Genomic DNA, 22,773 nt, shown 5'->3' on the forward strand with positions numbered 1-22,773 from the left:
AGCAGTGAGAGGCCCGCGTACCGCAAAAAAAAAAAAAAAAAGAATTTTACAATGTTGAGCAAAAGCCAGAAACAAAAGAACATATTCTGTATGAATCCAATTACATTATATTTACAAACAGAAAAAAAACTAACACACGTGATTATCGCGTTAGTCACTTTACTGCGGGAAAAAGAGGGATTTCTGCAATATTCTATTTTTTGTCCTGAACAGGGCTTACACTGGTGTGTTCACTATGAAAATTTGTCCCATGACTTTCGCACTTTTTTTTTGTATGTTTTATTTCAACAGAAAAATTTTTTAAAAAAAGAGTCAACAAATAGTAGTACTGATCTATATGCTTGAATAACATTTCCATAATGAAGTTTATTCTTTGATGCTTGGCAAAATCTGAAATATGTAATTCCTCTCACGCCCCGTTTAGTGGAATAGGTATTCACAGTTGTTCCATATTACTTACATGAATCTCCTCTGGACAAGCGATCAATATCCTTGGCCCTCAGTAAAAGACATGAATGATAATTATGATCCCTCTAGTTCTAACATTTTATTATTCTTTCTGAATTAGTAAGCATCAACCAAAGCATTGTAATTAAACCTACTAGGAGTTGGTACAACTATAAAACAAAGAAACAGGGCTTCCTTGGTGGCGCAGTGGTTGAGAGTCTGCCTGCCGATGCATGGGACACGGGTTCCTGCCACGGTCCAGGAAGATCCCACATGCTGCGGAGCGGCTGGGCCCGTGAGCCATGGCCGCTGAGCCTGTGCGTCCAGAGCCTGTGCTCCGCAGTGGGAGAGGCCACAGCAGCTATACCTTTGAGAAGCTTAAAACCTAAATTCATTGTAGAATACTTTCCTTCAGAAGAGTTCCATTATTCTTTAATACTATATTCAACTTTCTATTCAACTGTATTCTTATCTAAACAATTGAATGATTCTAATCAAGTCTCGACATCAGCAGCTGTCCAAGATATATACATGCAAGTACCTATATAACTTTAAATTTCTAGTAACCATATTAAAATAGTTTAAAAAAGAAACCAATTTTAATGTATTTCATTTAACCCAAAATATACAAAATATTATAATTTCAGTATATAAAGATAAAAATGATGTATTTGACATTTTTTATAACAAGTTTTCAAAATACAGTGTATATTTTACATTCACAGAACATGTCAATTCTGATTAACTACATTTAAGTGCTCAACAGCTACAGGTAGGTAGTAGCTATTACAGGAGTGCCCCCTTATCTATGTTTTCCCTTTCCAAGGTGTCAGTTACCCAAGGTCAACTGAGGTCCAAAAATATTAAACAGAAAATTCCAGAAGTAAATAATTCATAAGTTTTAAACTGGATGCCTTTTTGAGTAGCATGATGAAATCGTGCACATTCCTGCTCCATCCCGCCTGGGACATGAATCATCCCTTTGCCAACAGTATCCAGCCTGTTAAGTCACTTAGTGGCTGTCTAAGTTTTCAGATCACTGTTGTACTATGGCAGTGCTTGTGTTTAAGTAACTCTTGTTTTACTTAATAATGGCCCCGAAGCACAAGAGTAGTGATGCTGGCAACGCCAAAGAGAAGCCGTCAAGTGCTTACTTTGAATGAAAAGGTGGGGCTTCCCTGGTGGCACAGTGGTTGAGAGTCTACCTGCCAATGCAGGCGACGTGGGTTCGAGCCCTGGTCTGGGGGGGATCCCACATGCCGCGGAGCAGCTAGGCCTGTGAGCCACAACTACTGAGCCTGAGCATCTGGAGCCTGTGCTCTGCAACGGGAGAGGCCATGACAGTGAGGGGCCCGCGCACTGTGATGAAGAGTGGCCCCCGCTTTCGCAACTGGAGAAAGCCCTTGCACAGAAACGAGGACCCAACACAGCCAAAAATAAATAAATTAATTAAAAAAAAAATGAAAAGGTAAAAGTTCTCAACTTATATATTGATATAATTATTTCATTTTATTTTCAGTAACTGTTAATCTCTTACTGTGCCTAATTTATAAATTATTCTTTCGTAGGTATGTATGTATAGGGAAAATCATACTACATATAGGGTTTGGTACTATCCAAGGTTTCGGGCAACCACTGGGGCTCTTGGAACCTATCCCCCTCACATAAGGGTGGGGGACTACTATAGATTGCATAGTTCAGCTCTAGATATAAGGACAGTTTACAGTAAATACTTGAAGATAAAAAAGCTAGTAAAATGACAGCATAAGAAAGCAAATTCAGGATGTGGAAAAGTATACAGAACAAATGAGCTGGTTTCTCCTTTCATCCACCCCTCCAAAAGAAATCAATAGCGTAAGGAAAAAAGGGACTGTTGTAAAATGAAAGACTTCAGGGATATAACAACCAAAACAGTATAAGGGCTTTGTCTGGAACCTGATTCAAATAAACCAACTACAAAAAAATACCTTTGAGACAACTGGGGAATCTTACTGTGGATTGACTATTCAATGATATCAAGGAATTATCGTACATTTTGTTAGGTATAACAATGGCATGACAGTTACGTTGGAAAAGAAAGTCACTATCAACAAGAGATGCATACTGAAATATTTAGGGAGAAATAACATGATTAGTAGCATTTGATTTACAAAAAAAGGGTGTGGGAATAAATTGACCATGACTTGATAATACTGAAGCTGAGTTATGCGTACATGGAGTTTTTCATATTATTCTCTCTCTCCAGACAATTCTCATAAAGTTTTTTAAAAAAGCACCCACTTGGTCTAGAGTATTAAATATCAATACAAAAGACAAGATCCTCTGAAGTTCCAGGATTTGCCCTTCTGTGTTATACAAATCAGGTGGAAATCATGCTATACATATTGACTACGATACAAATAATTATGATAGTATGATAGTTACCATAAGGCAAATTGGATTTTTCCCTAAAAATACCTAGACGTCTAGGCCTAGTTAGAAGTGTTGGTAGTAAACAAAGTTCCGTAAGTTAATCATGGTCTATATTTTCTTATGTATTTCCTTTCTCTAATGTTCACATATTTCTTAGTAAAATTAAAATATAAATTGTTTTTATATCCTACAAATTTTCACTTTGGAAGGTTGCAGAAACAGCTTACCCCTGATACACTGCAAAGTGAATTTTCCCTGAGTAATTCTGAAACAAAGTATTTACCGCAGTAGGAAATTATACATGTATCATCTTCATAACATCATAGTTGCCCATTCAAACTACAGAAATTATTAATTATTCCTGTTTGGAAAAAAATTAAAAGAACCTGTCCTCCTTTCTCATTTTCCCTGAAAAGTTCTCCAAGACTACTACACCCTCTAACTCAATGAGAGAGGAAGACTATTTTTCTCCTTTGTTTCACTCTTATGTGACATTTCAAACTCCTGATTGTTCTAATATCCATCTAATCTCTATGTGTGGGAAAACTATACTTTCCCACAGGAATCTCCACTTCAAGCAGGACCAATTGAAATAGCATCCAAATATATACCTACAGTTCTGGTATTTCTCCAAACCCAGATTAAAATTGCCCAATGGATACTTCAATATGGATATACTACCATCACTTCACTTTGTCTCAAGCCAAATTAATTTCGAAATCAAAATCTCCTATAAATTTCCCTATTTTTCTTCTTCCTGATATCCAAGTTCAAAACGTCTCTTTTGACCCCTCTTCCATTGTCCTCCTTAAATAAGGCCTGTCAATTTTTTCCTTCAAAACATTTTATCTTTCCTTTTCCTTCCTTCTGTCACCTCCTGAGTTGAGGTTTTTATAATCTCATAATTAGATAACTGAAATACTTTTCAATCTACTTTTTACTATCAGTGTCTTTCCTCTTTCAATACATTGACTACTGATACCAAATTACTTTTTCTAAACTATCACTCTACCTATCCAGTCACCAAGTTAGGTAAAAAACACATGTTCACCTGGGTTTTTAAAATGAAATCAAAACTCATACGCTTGCTATTCAAGGCCCTTCATAATCTAAAACCAATTTATATTCTCAGGCTTATCTCTTGTAGTCCCTAAGCAAACACTCCGCCTAGCCCAATTTGTGCTACAAAACAAAACAAATCAAAAAAATTCTCAGCGGTCAATAAGGAATCATCTCAACACAGAATAGCTTCTTGCATGTAAGGCTCTCTAGACATCACAAATAGCTCTCTTTCCTGAACTTCTATAGCACTTAACTGTATATACAGCTTATTCTATTTCAAGCTCCTACTAACTCTTTAAAATATGTATCTGTACCACCTCCTTACCTCAAATAAAAGTTCCTTGAGAGCAAAATCATGACTAATTTAATTCAAGCATTCATTGGGTATCCTCCCCCAACGTCAAGAGTAAATTTTATTCATTACTAATGAATCATCTTACTTTAAGTTTCAGGGACCAGTAATTTTTTTAAGTTTTCTTAATAAAATCAAAGAAAGCCAGCATTTGAGAATCTATTATGTGCTAAGCATTTTTAGGCGCTTACACATACTATCTCGTTTACTCCTTACAAACACCCTAGTGGTTGGTGCTATCACCTCATTATGGGCAAGAAAACTGCAGCCTGGAGATTGAATCTCTTTCCCGTCTCCTGCTATCTGCCCTTTCCCCTCCCCGTCAATCCAAGTCACATTTTCTAAGCTTCTTAACCCTTTACTCAACTGGTGATTCGTTTCCTGTATTGTGCCCAGTATTGTGCTGGAGCTGGGGGTACAGAAACTAAGAGACACCTGACCTACCCTCACGACCCCAGGGCGCAGGCAGGGGTAATAGTCAGGCCTTACGCAAGCGTCAGAAGTCCACGCTGCCTGCGGCCACTGGAGAACGCCAAGACCCAGCTTCCCCCAAACCAACGTTCTTCCTCCCTCCTCAACATTTTTCTCAACCCCCTTCACTTCCCAACGCCACTAACTTACACCCTACTTCTCGTGGTCTTCAGAAGAGAGTGGGATTTTCTTCCCTCAACACTGAGGAGAGAGAAAGAAAAAAAGACATTTCGGGACATCTTCCTTACCCGGCCTTTTCCGCAGACCCTGGCGGCCCCTTCCATTTCCCCTTCTCCTTGTCTTTTTTGGCTCCGGGCGCAGTGGTCGAGTCGTCCTCAAACACGCTGAAGAGCTCATCCCCAAAAGCGTCCGCCATCTTTCGGAGCTGCGAGACCGAATCTCCCTCCTACCCAAGATGCTCCGCGACCGCACCGACCGTGACGCCAAGCGAAGCCGCAACAGGGGCCCGTGGGAGACAAAATTAGTCGAGTCACGCAGCCCCGGAGACTTTTTCCCTGCCTCCTTTTTCTCCTTCGACCTTTCCTTTCCTCTCCTAAACACCGGCGGATAGGTAGCTCCTTGGCTAAAGAGGGAGCGAGGCGAGGGTTCCCAGCACGCAGCAGACGCCTAGGTGGGCGGGGAGGAGGCGGGACCTTGGTGAGTCGGACCAATTGCGAAGCAGCGGTTGTAGCAGGGCCTAGAAGCCCGGATGGAGGACGCAAGGTGGCGGCGTGGGACTCGGGGATTGTGAAGAGCTTCTGGAGGCGGTGCGGGAGTGGTTCCGGGACCTGGACCGGGAGGAGTCTTCTGCCGCAGCTGCAACATGGGAGGCAAGAACAAGAAACACAAGGCGCCGGGGGCCGCGGCGGTCCGGGCCGCTGTATCAGCTTCCAGAGCCAAATCCGCCGAGGCCGGAGCTGCCGGGGAGGCCCAAAACAAGAAGCCTGTGGTCAGGCCAACCCCCTCTGCCGCTACTAGCAGCACCAGGGATCCCCGAGTCAAGCAAGGTACGAGCGGTCGGGCCCCGGCCTCCTCCTGAACCGCTACTGCCAGTCCCGAGGGAGAAGCCTTCGCACCTGTGCGGACCCTCGGTCTTAACATTTCTCTCTTTCACACCCGGAGTTGCTGGCTCCCCATCGGGTAGCCTTGTTTTAGATCAGTGTAAGCTGCTTGGGCCTCCAGAGTTCCGACGGTAGCGTCCCCCAAACCTCCACTTCATCTCCTGAGAACAAAAGAAATTTGCATTAGCTCCCGTTTCAGTGCGGATCCGTCCTGAGCCGTCATCTAAACCAGCGAGGCGAATGCAGAGAGTAGTGTGTGGAATTATTAACGTCCTAGAGCCAGACCCATTTTCTACTTGCTTCTCAAACCATTTTCAGCCACGATGTAGCGTTTCCACGTGTTGTGCAAAAAATAAGTACTTAAGAATTTCAGCACTTACACACCGAATATGGGTAACCTATTGTAAAAATTATCAGCGATCTTTACCGCAGCAGTGCATTTTTGCTTACTGTGTAGTTTGGTTTGATAACTCAATTTGGAGATTGCCGGTTCTGGCTGCAGATCAGCAGGCCACTATTACAGCTGATTTGGACAGTTACACGCTGTTTTCTTCTGCTTAGCTTGTTTGCTTGTAGTTCTTACTGAAACATAAGTCTAGCAAATATTTGTTGAAAACCTACTGTGTATTTGGCATGAAGTTAGGGATGGGATGAGCAAAACAGACAAATCATCTCTCCTGGAGCTTGCCAATCTAATGGCGCACACAGCCATGAAGTAGTCACACAAACGTTGCTCTATGATTGATAAGTGCCACAAAGAAAAGCTAAGGAAGAGAATTTAACAGCGTAATCTGATTTTTACTGGGGAAAAGGAGGAGTAATGGACAGTCTCTTTGAGAAAGTGACAGTATCGGGAGGATGAATAGGTGTTAACGCTGTACAGAATGGGGGAAATAGTATTCCTGGCTGAGGTAAGGAACACTATTGTGCAAAGATCTTGAGTCAGGAAAGAGCATGGGCCTTTAAGCTACTCAGAATGTAAGCACTGCCTAAGGAGGAAAAGAAATGAAACTGAAGAAGTAGGCAGGTAACAAACCTTCACTTAGAAGGTGAATAATAATTCTTTGCCCTACAATATACTGTAACCCTTTAACTACAAAGTTATTATGCCTGCAATTTCAAATACATAGAATATCTCCTTAAATATTCTGTGGCACTTTTACTCTGTGAATCAGCCTCTTTCTAACTGTCTTTTCTTGATATTCCTCTGAATTCTTTGAACTTTCTAATAGTCATTTGTTCTATTCTTTGGCTTCCCATTCTCCCAACCCCAAAATATGACCATTACCGTAGGTGTCAGTCTGTGACAGTATGATTCTCTCTCTACAGCCCTTTCAGGAGAGTTCCTCTACTTCCATTACTTCTGTCTTTTCTTTTGTAGATGACTCCTCAGTCAACATGTCCAATCCTGGTCTATTCCAAGCTCAAGTCAGCCATTTCTGCATTTACTTGGATTTTTGGCCCTGTTTTGCAAGCACGTCAAATTTAATAACATGGCTAATACTGAACTATACTTCTCTCCCCCAAACTAGCTTCTCCTGTGACTTCTTTGTTTCTGTTTTTCCATATTCCTCTATCCAATGTCAATAGTTATTTTTTATGTCTTCCTTTCTTCTTCACATCCGATCTGTTGTCAAGCTCCGTGCAGTCTTTGCTTATTTCTCTTCCATATATGCCCTTTTCACTTTTTTTTTTTTTTTTTTTGTGGTACGTGGGCCTCTCACTGTTGTGGCCTCTTCCGTTGCGGAGCACACACTCCGGACGTGCAGGCTCAGCAGCCATGGCTCACGGGCCCAGCCGCTCCACAGCATGTGGGATCTTCCCGGGCCGGGGCACGAACCCGTGTCCCCTGCATCGGCAGGCGGACTCTCAACCACTGCGCCACCAGGGGAGCCCTGCCCTTTTCACTTTTGATTTATACTGGTCACACCTCAGTTTAGGCACTCATGAATTTATGGAGTACCAACACAGCCTTCTAATGGGTTTCCCTAGCTGTGCTCTTTTTTCTTTCTCCAGTCTGTTCTGCATAAAGCATCAGATTGATCTTTCAGAACCACTGCTTTGATCATGTCACTTAACAGTTTTTTCTACAGCGTCTTCACTGACTTTGTGATAAAATACAAACCATTCAGCTCGTATCTAAGACCCCCTTTCTAGCCTTTTTACTAGTTCCTATATTCAGCTCTAGCAAATCTGGTGTATTTTCACTGCTCCAAATGCAGCTGTTGGCTTTCTGCCTCCTCATGTTTATTCTTGCTGTTTTCTCTCATTTGGAATGCTATCTATCCCTAATGCTATCTACCAGAATCCTGTAATACCCACCCCAAATATCAACTACTTTTTGAATTCTTCTGTCTCCCCAGCTCATGTATATCATTGTTGTTTGAATCATTCTTTTTGATGTTTAGATCTTGCCTATGTGAGCAATTATACATTTTATCTATCCTATAAAATTGTAGGGGGTAGGAACAGTTTTATGGTTACATATTAACATCCCTCAGTATCTAGTCAAATGCTCTGAATATAGTCATCCAAAAAATTTCTTGGGTAAGTGACAAGGAAAATTTCAGAGGAGTTACTAAGACCAAGAAATCAAGAGAGAGAAAATGAGAGGTTATCTACCAAATTTGTAGAGAATTTTTTATAACCATAAATCAATATATATAGCAGTATAAATAAAATGTTGTAGCAAGATTGCCACATGATTTTGTTTTCTTTTTTTCTGTCTGGATATTTTTATATTACATATAATAGGCCTACTTGGAAGAAAAAAGTGGAAAAGTACACAGAAAAAATGATCTCTGAACTCTTTGTTGTTCCTAATGTAAATGTAACTGTTTTACTCCGCTTCCATCTCTCTCTCTGGCTTTTCAAACAATTTGAAGGATTGTACATAGCATACTTTCTCAAAATTGGACTCTCATCTAGAGGTAGAAAATGACTGGTGCCACGAAATGGTTCTTGGCACAATCCTGGGTATTCTTCCACTTCTATTTTTTCATTTCTTTTGTTTATCAAATAATGTTTGAAGAGCTACTATGTGCCAGGCAAGATTTTAGGCACTGGGGATACCACAAGAACAAAACAGACTGAGATCACTGCTTTCAAGGGGCTTACATTATTGGGGGCTGGTGGAGGGTGCTTACAACCATAAGGCTTGTGTTTGTGAAAATTCTTAAACCTAGTTGAGACTTAAAATCTTAAGAGGGAAATAAGACTAGGGGACTGATGTCATGAATAAATTCATAAAAACCATTATAGTTTTTAGGGTCACCAAAATAAAATAGAAAAAGTGCCATGAAAGTCAGAAAACAGTGACTTGGTAAAGAATAAATTGGGTGGTGGGGTCTGTTTTGGTTTAGAACAGAGATGGCTTTTCTGAGGAAACCTGCTGAGATGATTTGAAGCAACCAGTTATTAGATCTGGAGACAGAATGTTTGAGGCTTAGGCAACAAGGGCAAAGCCCTTAAGATGGGAACAAGCTTGGCATGATGCAGGAAGACAAGAAGAAAGTCTGTGTGGGTGGAGTGAGTGGGGCGGGGGGGAACTGGTGTTTATATTAAATGGGGAAGAGACCTTAGCTAAGATTAGTCAGGTAGTTTTGGCAGTATGGATGGACTTCCTCACAGACCCTGACTGCTTAGATTATATCAGCTAACTCTAATTTATTCTCCAGATATGCTATACTTCCCCTTCATAGCCTATTTGGGTAATTAGTTGCTTAATTACTCCACCAGAATATGAGTTCCGTGAGGACAAGATTGGGTCTTATTTATTCCTGACTGGGTCTCTTGGCTGGTTTGGTTCCCCTTGCAGATGTGTACTGTTGGGCAGAAGGGAGCCACAGTGCCTCAGTGCACCTATCACCAGCACCAGCACCTCGAAGTGAAGGTTTCAGTGATAGTGGGTCGTTACAATCACTGTATGATGTAAAAAGCAATACTGTATAAAAGGAAAATATTCCATAAGAAAAAAGAGTATTGGGCAACAAGAAATTGATTCTGGCTGATGCTTCTTTTTTCTTGCTAAGTCATCTTGAGGAAATCACTTAGTTTTTCTGTGCTTCAACTTTAATGTAATAAATATTTTTGAGAGCCAGTTACATATGTTCCTTTGTTCCATGAACAGTCATTATAAATCTGAAACCCTTAGTGCTTTTGCCTTAGGGATACATCCTGCACACTAACTTCCTTATTTCCAGTCAGATTTCCAATAACTCCCTTCATCTGAAACAAAACCAAAACTTGTGGAGAAGGGTCTCTAAGCAGCAAGAAAGGTAGCTGTCATACATCTTATGCACATTACTTGGCAAAAGAATGGGGACCATTTTTATTCCATGGCCTATTGACTTAGAATTGTATTTGAAAATAGGGTTACTCATTTACAAGTTTCAGTATCTATTTTCTTCTGGTGCCATCACTTTTTCCTAGGTAACAGATTAGAATTTGGGGGTGGGGAGTTATTAGGTTGACATTCTAAAAGGTGGCAGCTGACAGGAGAGAAGACCAAAGAATCACTAAATAGAAAATTAGAGCAGTCTCAGGGAATTGGGTAGCCTCTGCAAGCCTCTGAGCAAAGTCATAGATACTCATAATAAGTAATGCATCATGAAAAGCTTTGAATTTTGCTTATTGTATGTATTATGGCAGGAAGTGTAAATACAGTTTAGAAGGATTTCTATCAGGTTGTTTTAAAATGCATTTCAGATTTTGGAGTTTTCATTCATGCCGATTAAAAATCTTACATGAACATGTTTTAGGAAGAATTTGAAAATGAAAGGGCCTTACTGGTTTACTTGATTTAATTGGTAACATCCCTGGCAAGATCTCATTATTGCTTCAGTTCCTCAGAGTATTGAATAAAATGAAAACGTACCATTTTTAGAGACCCTGATTGACACCCAGCGAATTCACAGCAGTGTGGGTGTTCATTCCCCTCCTGATAGTCTGGGGACTTAGATCTTTTATTTGCCCTCTGGAAGTTAGCAGTATAAGCTGACCTCAAGGAAGTGATATGGTCGGACGTTTTAGGTGGAATGGTTGGAGGAGAAAAATGAGAGCTGACTGCAATCTTTAATTCACTAGTTTAAAAAACAAAACCAATCAGGAATTCCCTGGTGGTCCAGTGGTTAGGACTCAGAGGTTTCACTGCTGGGGCTCAGGTTTACCTCCTGGTTGGGGAACCAAGATATCGTAAGCTGCGTGGCGTGGCCAAAACAAAAAAGAAAACCAAAAGACACTTATTAACGGAATTTACAATCTTACCTCTGTCAGTAACGCAGGAACCTGAACTGTTTCTCAGTATTGTCTTGGTAATGAAGCATTCATCTGTCTGTACCTTTTCAGAAAGGGTTATAACTGGAGCCCCTCCATGGGTTTAGGGACCTCTAAAACTGATTAGTGTGCTAAATTTGTGAATGAATTTACTACAACTGATAAGACCCCCCAGAAATGGTTAAAGACTACTGATATATACTCTCCTTTATAACCATTGACATGAGTTTATGAGCAGGGTTACCAGGATTAAGGTAAAGTCTGAGACTAAAAGATGAGGAAAACCATACCAGGAATACCAGAACTGTTATTATCCTTTAATGTATTCTAGGTAGCTTTGGGTACCTTCTTAACTATAGCACAGAAGTAATTCAGGGACCCACCAATGTTCCTAGTTCAGACTGCTCAAATGTAAATAGTTATTTTCAGAAACTTTGGTTTTCCTTTTTAAATGCCTCATTATATTAACTAGCATCTTAAAATGAACAACCCAATGTAAGTCAACAGAGACTAAAATCCTGGACTTTATAATAAGCAACTCTTTAATGTTTAGGTTTCTCAAAGTGAAAAAAAAATCCTATTTTAAGGTTTATAAAAGCAGAGTAACAAGGTTTTGTACGATTCTAGGATTATTTTTATATAGCAGTGGTTCTCAAAGTGTGCTTAGGGGATCCTGGGGAACTTTTGAGACCTTTCTAGCAGAGGCTTAATGAGATCAAACTATATTCATAATAATTCTAAAATGTTATTTGCCATTTTCATGTTCATTTTCTCTCTAGTGTACAGTGACTACATGATGTGTGATATTACAGAAGACTGAATGCAGAAGCCAGATGTTAAGAGATTTGCAAAAGTAGAAAACAATTTTTTTGATTTGGAAAATATAGTTATTTTTCATAAAAGTACTATATTAACATGTAGTAGGTTTATTTTTAATGAATTAATAAATATTTTTTAAAATTTCCCTTTTGGGACTTCCCTGGTGGTCCAGTGGTAAAGAATCCACCTTGCAATGCAGGGGACGTGTGTTCAATCCCTGGTTAGGGAACTAAGATCCCACATGCCGTGGGGCAGCTAAGCCTGCATACCACAACTGCTGAGCTCGCATGCCTCAACTGGAGCCCACGCGCCTCATCTAGAGAAGAGAAAATCCGCATACCACAACTAGAGAGAAGCCCGCACACCGCAACGAAGAGCCCGTGTGCCTCAACAAAGGTCCCACGTGCGGCAACTAAGACCCAACGCAGCCAAAAATAAATAAAAATAATAAATCTTTAAAAATAAATAAAATTTCCCTTTTAATTTATAGTATGATAAATATCAATATTATAACCTACATAAACAAAAAGTATTTGGGATCTTCAATAATTTTTAAGAGAGTAAGGAGATCATGAGACCAACGTTTGAAAATAAAATGTGTTCCTTCCCGGTTATTCATTGTTAGAAAACTGTTAATATATAGCATTTCTATTGACTGGAACAGACTTGGCAACTGTAGTGGGTTGAGTAGTGTTCCCCAAAATTTCATGTCCACATGGAACGTCAGAATGTGATCTTATTTGGAAAAAAGATCTTTGCAGGTGTAATTAGTTAAGGATCTTGAGATGAAGTCATCGTGGATTTAGGGAGAGCCCTAAATCCAATGACTAGCATCCAGAGAAAGGAGACAGATTTGCATACAGAGAGACAGAGGGAATAAGGCCACGTGAAGACCCATTTTAAGAAGGAGGCAGACAAGCCAAGCAACACCTGGGGTCACCAGAAGCCAGAAGAGGCAAGAAAAGAGTCTTATCTAGAGACTTCAGAGGGAGTATGGTCCTACTGATACCTTGATTTTGGACTTCTAGCCGTCAGAATTGAGAGAGAATGTTTCTGTGTATTCAGCCACCAAGTTTGTACAGCAGCCTTGGAAACTAATATAGCAACCTTATACTCAGTAGGAGAGAATGATAGGAACTCCCACCTCCTTTTTGCCTTAGGAGGAGTGCTTTCTCTTCAGAATTACCCATCTTCTCTGCCAGGAATCAAATATCCTCTGAGAGGTCTTACTTCAGCTAAGTGCCAGGCATTTACACTCTGAGAAACTAGTTAACCTAGAGAGTGCTAAGCGGTAGAATGTTTTTGCAAATTTAGCGGAAGTATTGCTGACTTCCAGATTGAGTTATTTGGTAAAGTGGAAAAGAAAGAGCTGAAATCAAATATTTAATGTTTAGCGATCTTTAGAGGAAAATTAAAATAGTGTAATGGATATTAATCATTAAATTACCTTGACTGTTCATTGTCTGTTATATACAGGTCCGAAAATTTATAGTTTTAATTCTGCAAATGATTCTGGTGGTCCTGCAAATCTGGATAAATCTATTTTGAAAGTGAGTATCAAGGTTTTGAGTCATTTCAAGAAATGTTACCTTAAAAAAAAAGATATACTCTTAAATGTAAGCAAGTGATGGGGTGTTTTAAATTTTTGTAAATAGTACAGTAATTCCTCATCTATACTAAATAAAAGTAAATCGTACACATCTGTTGAGAGCCTGTAAAAAATTAAGGAAGAGCTGGATAAGGTCCAAACTTCTCAGTATATCAACTTCCCTTTCTCCATTTGTCACCTCTGTGAAGTCCATCATAACTCACCAGGTTATTTTCCTGGTGGTTCCATTAGCACTTCTTACATCTTTCTAAATAATGACTTGCTGGGTTACAGTTTATCATTTTATACATGTTTCCTGTGCTAGACTGAATTCCTGAAGTATGTTTTTGTGCATTGCTCGTAGTGAGCATCAGTAAAGATGTGATCAAAAGAAGGTAGTTTTGAAGGTAGTTGGCTGTATAATCTTAGGTTAAACATATGGAAACAGCAGAAGGTAAAATGGCCAATAGGAAAAAGTAGAAAACAAACTCTGGAAGCCAAAATAATTTGTGTAACCTAATTATTACAATTTATATAAGTTTTTACTTTTACTTGATTTGCCCTCTTTTTAGTGTAGCATCCATTCTTTCAGGCAATGTGCTTGGGCTGGTTTACATTAATGCAAATTTTTGGGTTCCATCCCCAAGGATTCTGATTCAGTATGTTTAGGATAGGGCTTAGGAATCTGTCTTTATGGTGGCAATCTAAGGGTGGTCCAAGGACAGAGTCTTGAGACATACGGCTTCAAGAGACTTTATAAAAGGATTTTTGCCTTGCCACATGTTGTTGCTTTTTCCGTATCCCATTTTTTCTTAAATATATGGTAGGAATGTGGTCCAGTGAATGGTATTCCAATATATGATAATCACTGTATCTGATTTCAGCTGAAATTCTGGGCTTGGTTGGAAGGGATATAGAAAACTGTGTGATTTGCTTCTAATTATTTAATTATTAAATGTTATTTATCTTCTAATTGATATGACCCTTTTGGTCTCAACAGGTGGTAATTAATAACAAACTAGAGCAAAAAATTATTGGAGTGATAAATGAGCATAAAAAGCAAAATAATGACAAGGGAGTGATTTCTGGAAGACTTACTGCCAAAAAATTACAGGTATTTTGCAAACTTTTTTTAAGTTACTTATTTTTAGTGGAGCATTTTTAAGACAGCTCCACATGTGAGATAAAATGACTTTTCAACTTCCATTGAAATTTCATATAGATTAGTTCCATCTTCAAGAATAAGGAAGGAACTGTGCCAAAAACAAGTACATGCATTAAAATAGTGATATGAAAACTAAATTACATTCCCAAAATTATGTTGGACTTGTGGTGGGCACTTCGCTTACATTTTCCCTGACACACCAATCCTGGAAAGTATTTTGCCCCAATTTTCAAATGAAGGAAATGAGGCTTGGAAAGATTACATATATTATAGCCTGAGGTTTTTAATTACTAAGTACCAAAGTAAACAGAGTCTGCATTTGAACCCAGTCCTGCCCAGCTGTAAAGATCATGCTTTAGAAAGTACAATAAAAAGCTTTACTTTATGTCTGAACATGTTCATTGAAGCACTGCTGATAATAATAAAAAAAGTAAACATCTTAAGTGGTCACCAATAGGAAAATAGATTATGATATTTCTACCCAGTGGAATATTCTTTAACTGTTAAAATTGATGAACAGTTTCTAATAATTTGGGAAGATGCTTATGTTATAATGTTAAGTAAAGTTTGTTTTTACAAAATCATAGAAAAATGACTGAAAGGAAGCATACTACATTGCAAACAGTATCTTTAGATAGTGAGAATATGAGCAGTTTCTCCTGGTCCTTTTTTATTTATCTATAGTTCTCAGAGTCTCAATACAGTGAGAGGGACTTCCCTGGCGGTCCAGTGGTTAAGACTTCGCCTTCCAATGCAGGGGGTGCAGGTTCGATCCCTGGTCAGGGAGCTAAGATCCCACATGCCTCAGGGCCAAAAAACCAAAACATTAAACAGAAGTAATATTGTAACAAATTCAATAAAGACATTAAAAATGGTCTGCACATCAAAAAAAAAAACCTCAATACAATGAGCACATTTAACTCTTCTAACTGGAAAAAAAGAGAAAAAAAGATATTTTTGAAGTTACAATTTGTGTCAGAGTTTCTGGTTTAAAATGAATGGGAGAATAGACTTAGTAATGAAAAAAGAGAAAATTGACAGAATGACTTCGTTACATTTCCCTTTCATAGGATTTATACATGGCTTTACAAGCATTTTCATTTAAGACTAAGGACATTGAAGATGCCATGACTAACACACTCTTACATGGAGGTGATCTTCATTCTGCCTTGGATTGGCTCTGTTTAAATCTTTCAGATGGTAAGCAGTATTGTCATAAATATCTTTCAGTTTATAAAACCTTTTGAAGTAATTTCAATGTTTATGATATTTGTATCAAGCTTTGGACTTGTACTGAAAATTTTTTTCACTGTTATAATTATTTATTTTTAGGATGTTCTTACACTTTTCTAGTCTTTTTAGTATATTCTTCTTAAAGGTTGTAGTCTGTGCAAGAAGAAATTATTTTTTTGTGTGCTGCTTTCAGTTGTTGATAGCCATTTTACAATGCACATAATACAGCAGATTCTCAAAGTTTGCCTGTCTGTAACCTGTCAGGCTGTGTATCCTCGTTTTGGTTTAGAAATTAGGGCTGTCTGGCTTTGGATAAATAATATTTAATTAAGCAGAGCGTCAAGGTTGTAATCTTTGGCAAGAACCTGGAATGCATATTGCTTCTATGACTGATTAAGGATACTGTCACATGTTGTGACAGGCAACCAAAGAGAAGGGAGGGTTAAGATTTTCTTATGGAAATTTAGGAGTCTAGCATATTGAGGGTGAAATAAATGGTCAAATAGAGGTGGGCTGGTTATCATCTAGAGAGTGTTCCCACTGGTTTGATAATAAAACGAGGTTCATCATAGGATTTCTATTCCTAGGAGATGAGCAGTAGAATAAAATTAGGTGCTCTTTGTCTAGACAGAGTTTATGTGAGTGTTTAATAAATATTTGTGTGTTTTATGTATCATGTACATGTTTATTTTCATCCCAATTTCTCTTAAGATGCACTTCCTGAAGGATTCAGTCAGGAATTTGAAGAGCAGCAACCTCTAAGTAGGCCAAAATTCCAGTCTCCTCAAATACAAGCCACTATTTCACCTCCACTGCAATCTAAAACCAAAAAACAGGAAGAAGATCCTATGATAAAGGTAATTTAAGAATTAAACATTTAAAGTTGTATAAAATCAGAATGAAGCACATGTAATAGTTCATAAGGGTATAAATATTAGGTTACAATAATGTTTTTACTTATTGAAAATGTCTAATGGGTTTGCCAAACTCTTCTATCACTGTCGGTTTCAGTTATCTATTGCTACATAACAAACCACCTGAAAATGTAGTGACTTAAACCAAGAATTTCTTATGATTTTGCAGTCTGAACTGGGCTCAGCCAGGCAGTTCTTCTGCTCCATGAGGTATCTCCTCAGACTGGAACATCCAAAATGGTTTCTTTACTCACATGACTAGGTGCCTCGGCTGGGAGCTAGCAAGTCATCTCTCTCTCCACATGACTAGCTTAGGTTTCCTCTTATATGGTGATATTAGGGTGGTCAGACTTCTTACTTGACATATGGCTTCCAAGAGCAAGTATCTTGAGATAGTAAGCCCCAGTGTACAAATTTATATCAAGCCTCTGCTTGTATCACTCTTGCTAATGTCCCATTGGTTGAAGCAAGTCATGTGGCCAATTCAAAATCTGTATGGAAGTGGATTACAGAAAGGCATTAGTACTGGAAGGTGTACTTCATTACACTTCATTACGCATTACACCTAAGTACTCTGCATATCATAAAACATCTATGAACATGGGTGAACCTAGAGAACATTATGCTAAGTTAAATAAGCCAATCACAGAAAGACAAATACTACATTATGTCACTTATATGAGGTACCTAATACAGTTATATTCATAGAAACAGAGAATAGAATGGTAGTTACCAGGGGCTAAAGGGAGGAGGGGCAAATGGGGAAATGTTGCTTAATGGTTATAAAATTTCAGTTATGCAAGATAGGTAAGTTCTATACAGCTGCTATGCAACATAGTGCCTATAGTTAACAGTACAGTACTGTACACACACACAAAAGAACACACAAAAATTTTTGGAGGTGATGGATATGTTTAGTACCTTGATCGTGGTGATGATATCATAGGTGTATGCATATGTCCAAACTCATCAAAATGGTGAGTCTGTGTGTATATATATATATATATATATACACACATATATATATATACAGTAAATAATTAACATTTTAATAATATGTACATTAAATATGTGCAATTTTTAATGTATCAGTTATACCTCAATAAAGCTTAAAAATAAACAGGGCAAAAATCTGTGGAAACATCATCCCCACAAAACCACTGTTTTTAAGGACAACACTAGTTTTTAATAGTTCTTTCATTTTTTTGCCTCTTGATGTAAATGTATTCTTCGGATCATGTAAGTTTAGACTTATTAATGTTGAGTTCCATTCATTTGTCCTTCACTGAACAGTAGAGAATGTGATTTTTGAGGCTTATGTGTCTACTGTTTCTGAGTGTAAAGAAATTATAAAAGCAGTGACACTTGATGATAGTTTTGACACCTTTTTCTAATTTTGATTTTTCAGATATTTGTTTTTTCTTTCTAGCCTAAAAAGGAAGAAAAAAATTTGGAAGTAAATATGAAAGAATGGATTTTGCGATATGCTGAAAAACAAAATGAAGAAGAAAAGAGTGAGACTTCTAAAAGTTTAGAAGAGGAAAAATTTGACCCTGTGAGTAGAAATTTATATTGGGCTTCTAGCTGGATATACCTGGCAAAATATTTAACTTTTATAAGACTTAGTTTCCTCATTTTTAAATTGAGGAAACAGTTACCTCTAGGGGTTTATGTGAGGATTAAATAAAATAACAGGGAAAAAATGACACAAAATAACTGCTCAATATATGTTAATTACATTCCTCCCATGTTTAAAGAGATAATCACCAAGTATTTTTAAATGATTGTTCTGTGTAAGGAGTATGCTAAATTATTTGGTTAATTTTAAAAAGCACCTTCCTTTATAGAGGAAACCCATTGCCTGGAAAGAGAAAACCTACATATCATAAGATAAACTAAAAATATTAGGTTAAGTGAGGGCTTCCCTGGTGGCGCAGTGGTTGAGAGTCCGCCTGCCAATGCAGGGGACACGGGTTCGTACCCAGGTCCGGGAAGATCCCACATGCCGCGAAGCGGCTGGGCCCGTGAGCCATGGCCGCTGAGCCATGGCCGCTGAGCCAGCGCGTCCGGAGCCTGTGCGTCTGGAGCCTGTGCTCCACAAAGGGAGAGGCCACAACAGTGAGAGGCCCGCCTACTGCAAAAAACAAAAACAAAATATTAGGTTAAGTGAAAAAAGCAAGTTGTAGGAAGAAAATAGCACAATACATATTTCTGATAAAAGACTTCTGTCTAGAATTTATAAAGAAGTTTTAAAAGGACAACAGACACTTTACAGAAGTAGATATATGGATGGCCAATAAACATGTAAAAATAAGTTCAGCATCGCTAGTCATGGGAAAAATGAAAATGAAAACTGCAGTGACATACCACTATGTATATATCAATCAAAATGGCTAAAATTAAAAAGATCAGTAATACCAAGTGTTGGGAGGATGTGAAGCCACTGAATACTCATACCCTGATTGTAAGAGTATAAAATGAAATGGTACAACCACTTTGCAAAACTGCTTGGCACTTCCTTATGAAGTTAGACATACACTTACCACATGACCTAACAATTTCATTCCTACGTTTTTACTCAAGAAAAATGAAAATGCCAACAAAAAAAGACTTGTAAGCAAATGTTCATAGCAACTTTACTAATAACAGCCAAACACTGCAAGCAACTCTCAAAAACATTATATAAGAATGAAAAAAGCCAGGCAAAAATGAGTACATGCTGAACAATTTCATTATATTAAATTCTAGAAAAGTCATCTCTGCAAAATCTGTCTCTAATGAGAGGAAGCAGGTCAGTGGTTGCCTGACTACAGGGGTGGAGGAAAGAGATTGACTGTTAGGCATGATGAGGAAACTTTTGGGGATGATGGCAATGTTTTATGTCTTGATTATGATGATGGTTACGTGGATGTATACATGTGTCAAACACACTCACTTATACACTTAAAATGACATTTTATTAGAAGTGAACCATACTTTTATAAAGTTGATTTAGAAACACAAAAAGGAAGTTGCAGAACAGCATGTGTAGTATAATGAACTCATTTGAGTAAAACAATATACACATACACATATATTTGCATTCTTATGTATGCAAAGGAAACATCGGGAGAGATACACAAGAAGCTATTACTAGTGATTAGGACTGGGGTTGGTAGGGTGGGAGGGAGACTTCTTTTTTATACTCCTCTGTATCCTCATAAGTTTTTTTTAACCACGTGCCTGTATTAAAGTAATATAAACAAAAATAACTTAGGACAGTACACATGTTACTTTGAGGTTCAGAGAAAGAGGTCTCTTCTGATAGGAACATTAGGTCAATACTTCAAAGAAAAAAGTGGGACTTGAAGGATGCATGAAGTGTGCATAGGCAACAAAGAATGGGAAAATGACCCATATGGGTGAAATAATGTGAATAAGGGTACAGCAGTGGAATTGTGCAAGGGGCCTTTGAGTATTAAACAATAAACAGGATAAAATGTGTAGGTGAGTACTGGCCAATAGGAGTAAACAGGTGAGTTAAACTGAGACTAGAAGATTTGGATGCCCAGAAAATGAATTTGACAGCTTTTCCTACTGATTGTGAAGAGTTGCCAGAAGTATGGGGGCAGGTGATCAACAAAAAGAATTTGACATTTTAGGGCAAATTTAGTAGTGTTTAAGGTGATTTGCAAAGGGTAGGGAGGCCATTTTGGCAGCTCTTGCACTTGCTCAGGTGTGAAATAATAAGGTGCCAAATTGTAATTTGGAAGAGAAACATTTAAAGCAAGAATCAGTAGAAATTGATGATGTACTGAATATAAAAGTTAAGAAGCCAAAGTCAGCAAGAGATTCGTAGGTGGAGGGATGGTGGTATCAGTGCCATAGATAGGAAAGATTGAAAGAACGAGTGTGATTTAGGTGAAATTGAGGCGATAGCCAACCCTTCTGTTACACTGTATTGATGTTTGCTTCTACACAAAATGATCTCAGAATTCAGGTGGTTGTGCTTCCTCAGTTGTCTCTTTTCCCTTTGTCTCAGCGGTTGTCTTTCATAGCAGCACTGCACATGCCGTCTCCACCCAGAGCTTTAATGCTTCTCATCTGCTATCAACCTAACCTAAAGAAAAAAACAGTAATTTGAGTTTAGCTTTAACTTTGTCTAGTTTTTGCTCAGCAGAGTTAAGTCCTTAAGTTTTTTTTTTGTTTGTTTGTTTGTTTTATTTTTATTTTATTAGTCCTTAAGTTTTATAGCACCCATCTTCCCCAGAGGCCTTTTTTTTTTTTGTTTAATGTCCCTGGCTATCTTTCATAAGATAAAGATTATGGGAAGGTAACTTTCAGAAATGAGTATTATCCTATTATTGCATATGTAATCCTTTAAATACATGTATTTATAAAATGTATAAAAATTTAATTTTTCTTTTAACAGAAATGAGCTCATACTTACGTTTTATTCTGTAGTTCGCTTTATTTTATTTAACGTGTCAAGGAAGTTTCTCCATGTGGATCACCCTCATTCTTTTGCTACCTCACTTTTTTTCCCAGTGGCTGACTAGTTTTCTCTGTAGAGATGTACCACACTTGATTTCCAGTTTTCCTTTTCAATCAGTACTGCAGTAAACATCTATGTACCTGCAAATCTGCACATTTGTATCATTTCTCTATGAAAAATTTCTAAAAGATTTGTTGGATCAAAGAATAAGATCAAAAGATCACAGGGTTTGATATAATACATTGACAATAGATAAACTAATCTTGCTCTTCTTTTTATTTCTTTATCATCATCTTATTTGGAACAACAGAATGAAAGGTACTTGCACCTTGCAGCAAAACTTCTGGATGCAAAGGAGCAAGCAGCTACCTTTAAATTAGAAAAAAACAAGCAAGGCCAAAAAGAGGCTCAAGAAAAAATAAGGAAATTTCAAAGAGGTAAACACTTTAAAATTCTCAGACGTATAAATGTCTCTTCTTTATTGGCCTTCCTAGGATGGAGGTTGCCTCTTTTTAATATGTCTGCTCTTTCCTAACAGTTTATAATTGGGATTGGCAAACTTTTTGCAACAAGCCAAATAGTAAATATTTTAGGTTTTGCAATTTGTTATAATTACTTAACTGCTATCACAGCATAAAAGCAGCCATAAACAATACATAAACAAATGGTTATGGTCTCATAAAACTTTATGGATGCTGAAATTTCATATATAATTTTCACATGTCACCAAATATATCTTTTTGTCTTTTTCAACCAGTTAAAACAGGTAAAAATCATTCTTAGCCCACAGGCCATATGGAAATAGGCAGCAGGGCTAGATTTGGCCTGCAGACCATAGTTTGTTAACCTCAGATGTATACTATAAAATACCATCTCCATTCAAGAACAAGAGGTGGATATAATTCCATGTGTATTTATTTCTAGTGAAGATGTTTTTCCTGGCCTTCTACATCTGTTAAGTAATTGTTCTGAAAATGTTAGTATATGATGTGAAAATAAATTGCCTCTGACTTCTAGCACAAATTCCTAGAAGGAAGTGTTGAATAATTGACTACAAGGAAAAAGAAGGAATGTTGTTTTTTTAAACCAATTTTTGCAAAGTAAAAAGGCATGAAAAACAAATATAATAAAACAAAAATAAGCATCATGGTTTTTTTGGTAGAAATGGAAACTTTAGAAGACCATCCAGTATTCAATCCAGCCATAAAGATTTCACATCAACAGAATGAAAGGAAGAAGCCTCCTGTAGCCACAGAAGGGGAAAGTGCTTTGAACTTTAATTTATTTGAAAAATCTACAGCTGCTACTGAAGAAGAGAAAGGTAAAATGAAGGGAAAGTGTTCCAGGGTATAATTTGTAAATAGAAAAATGTCAAGGACTATATAATTGAGAAATTGTTACTTTGTATTCCAGCAAACTACATAAGATGGCAGTAAAGTTATGCTTCCACATACTGTCTTGGAAAAATAATAATTATGATAACTTGTATAGCATTTTGTAA

The 22,773-nt window shown here is 37.9% G+C and overlaps 2 protein-coding genes across 6 annotated transcripts in view; one reads left to right on the forward strand and one right to left on the reverse strand.

Moving 5' to 3' along the window:
- MTREX (Mtr4 exosome RNA helicase) overlaps positions 1-5,326 on the reverse strand; it is a 137,168-nt gene extending 131,842 nt beyond the window's left edge. For all 3 annotated transcript variants that reach the window (XM_027101113.1, XM_027101112.1, XM_027101111.1), the window contains exon 1: positions 4,993-5,326. In XM_027101113.1, the coding sequence (XP_026956914.1) occupies positions 4,993-5,120 (128 nt within the window). In that variant the 5' untranslated portion in view covers positions 5,121-5,326. The remainder of the gene's footprint in view (positions 1-4,992) is intronic.
- The window catches only part of DHX29 (DExH-box helicase 29), a 48,207-nt gene continuing 30,627 nt past the window's right edge, over positions 5,194-22,773 (forward strand). The window contains exons 1-9 of one of the 3 annotated variants that reach the window (XM_027101108.1): positions 5,647-5,751; positions 11,859-11,932; positions 13,375-13,448; positions 14,487-14,600; positions 15,722-15,851; positions 16,596-16,741; positions 18,228-18,353; positions 21,583-21,709; positions 22,435-22,593. In XM_027101108.1, coding sequence (XP_026956909.1) covers positions 15,731-15,851; positions 16,596-16,741; positions 18,228-18,353; positions 21,583-21,709; positions 22,435-22,593 — 679 coding nt within the window. In that variant the 5' untranslated portion in view covers positions 5,647-5,751; positions 11,859-11,932; positions 13,375-13,448; positions 14,487-14,600; positions 15,722-15,730. Of the gene's footprint in view, positions 5,752-11,858; positions 11,933-13,374; positions 13,449-14,486; positions 14,601-15,721; positions 15,852-16,595; positions 16,742-18,206; positions 18,354-21,582; positions 21,710-22,434; positions 22,594-22,773 lie in introns of those variants that run through there. The other 2 variants (XM_027101107.1, XM_027101109.1) reach the window with 2 other exon arrangements.

This window comes from Aethalodelphis obliquidens, unplaced genomic scaffold (assembly GCF_003676395.1).
Source record: "Aethalodelphis obliquidens isolate GAN/ISIS:26980383/991018 unplaced genomic scaffold, ASM367639v1 scaffold4, whole genome shotgun sequence".
NCBI lineage: Eukaryota > Metazoa > Chordata > Mammalia > Artiodactyla > Delphinidae > Aethalodelphis > Aethalodelphis obliquidens.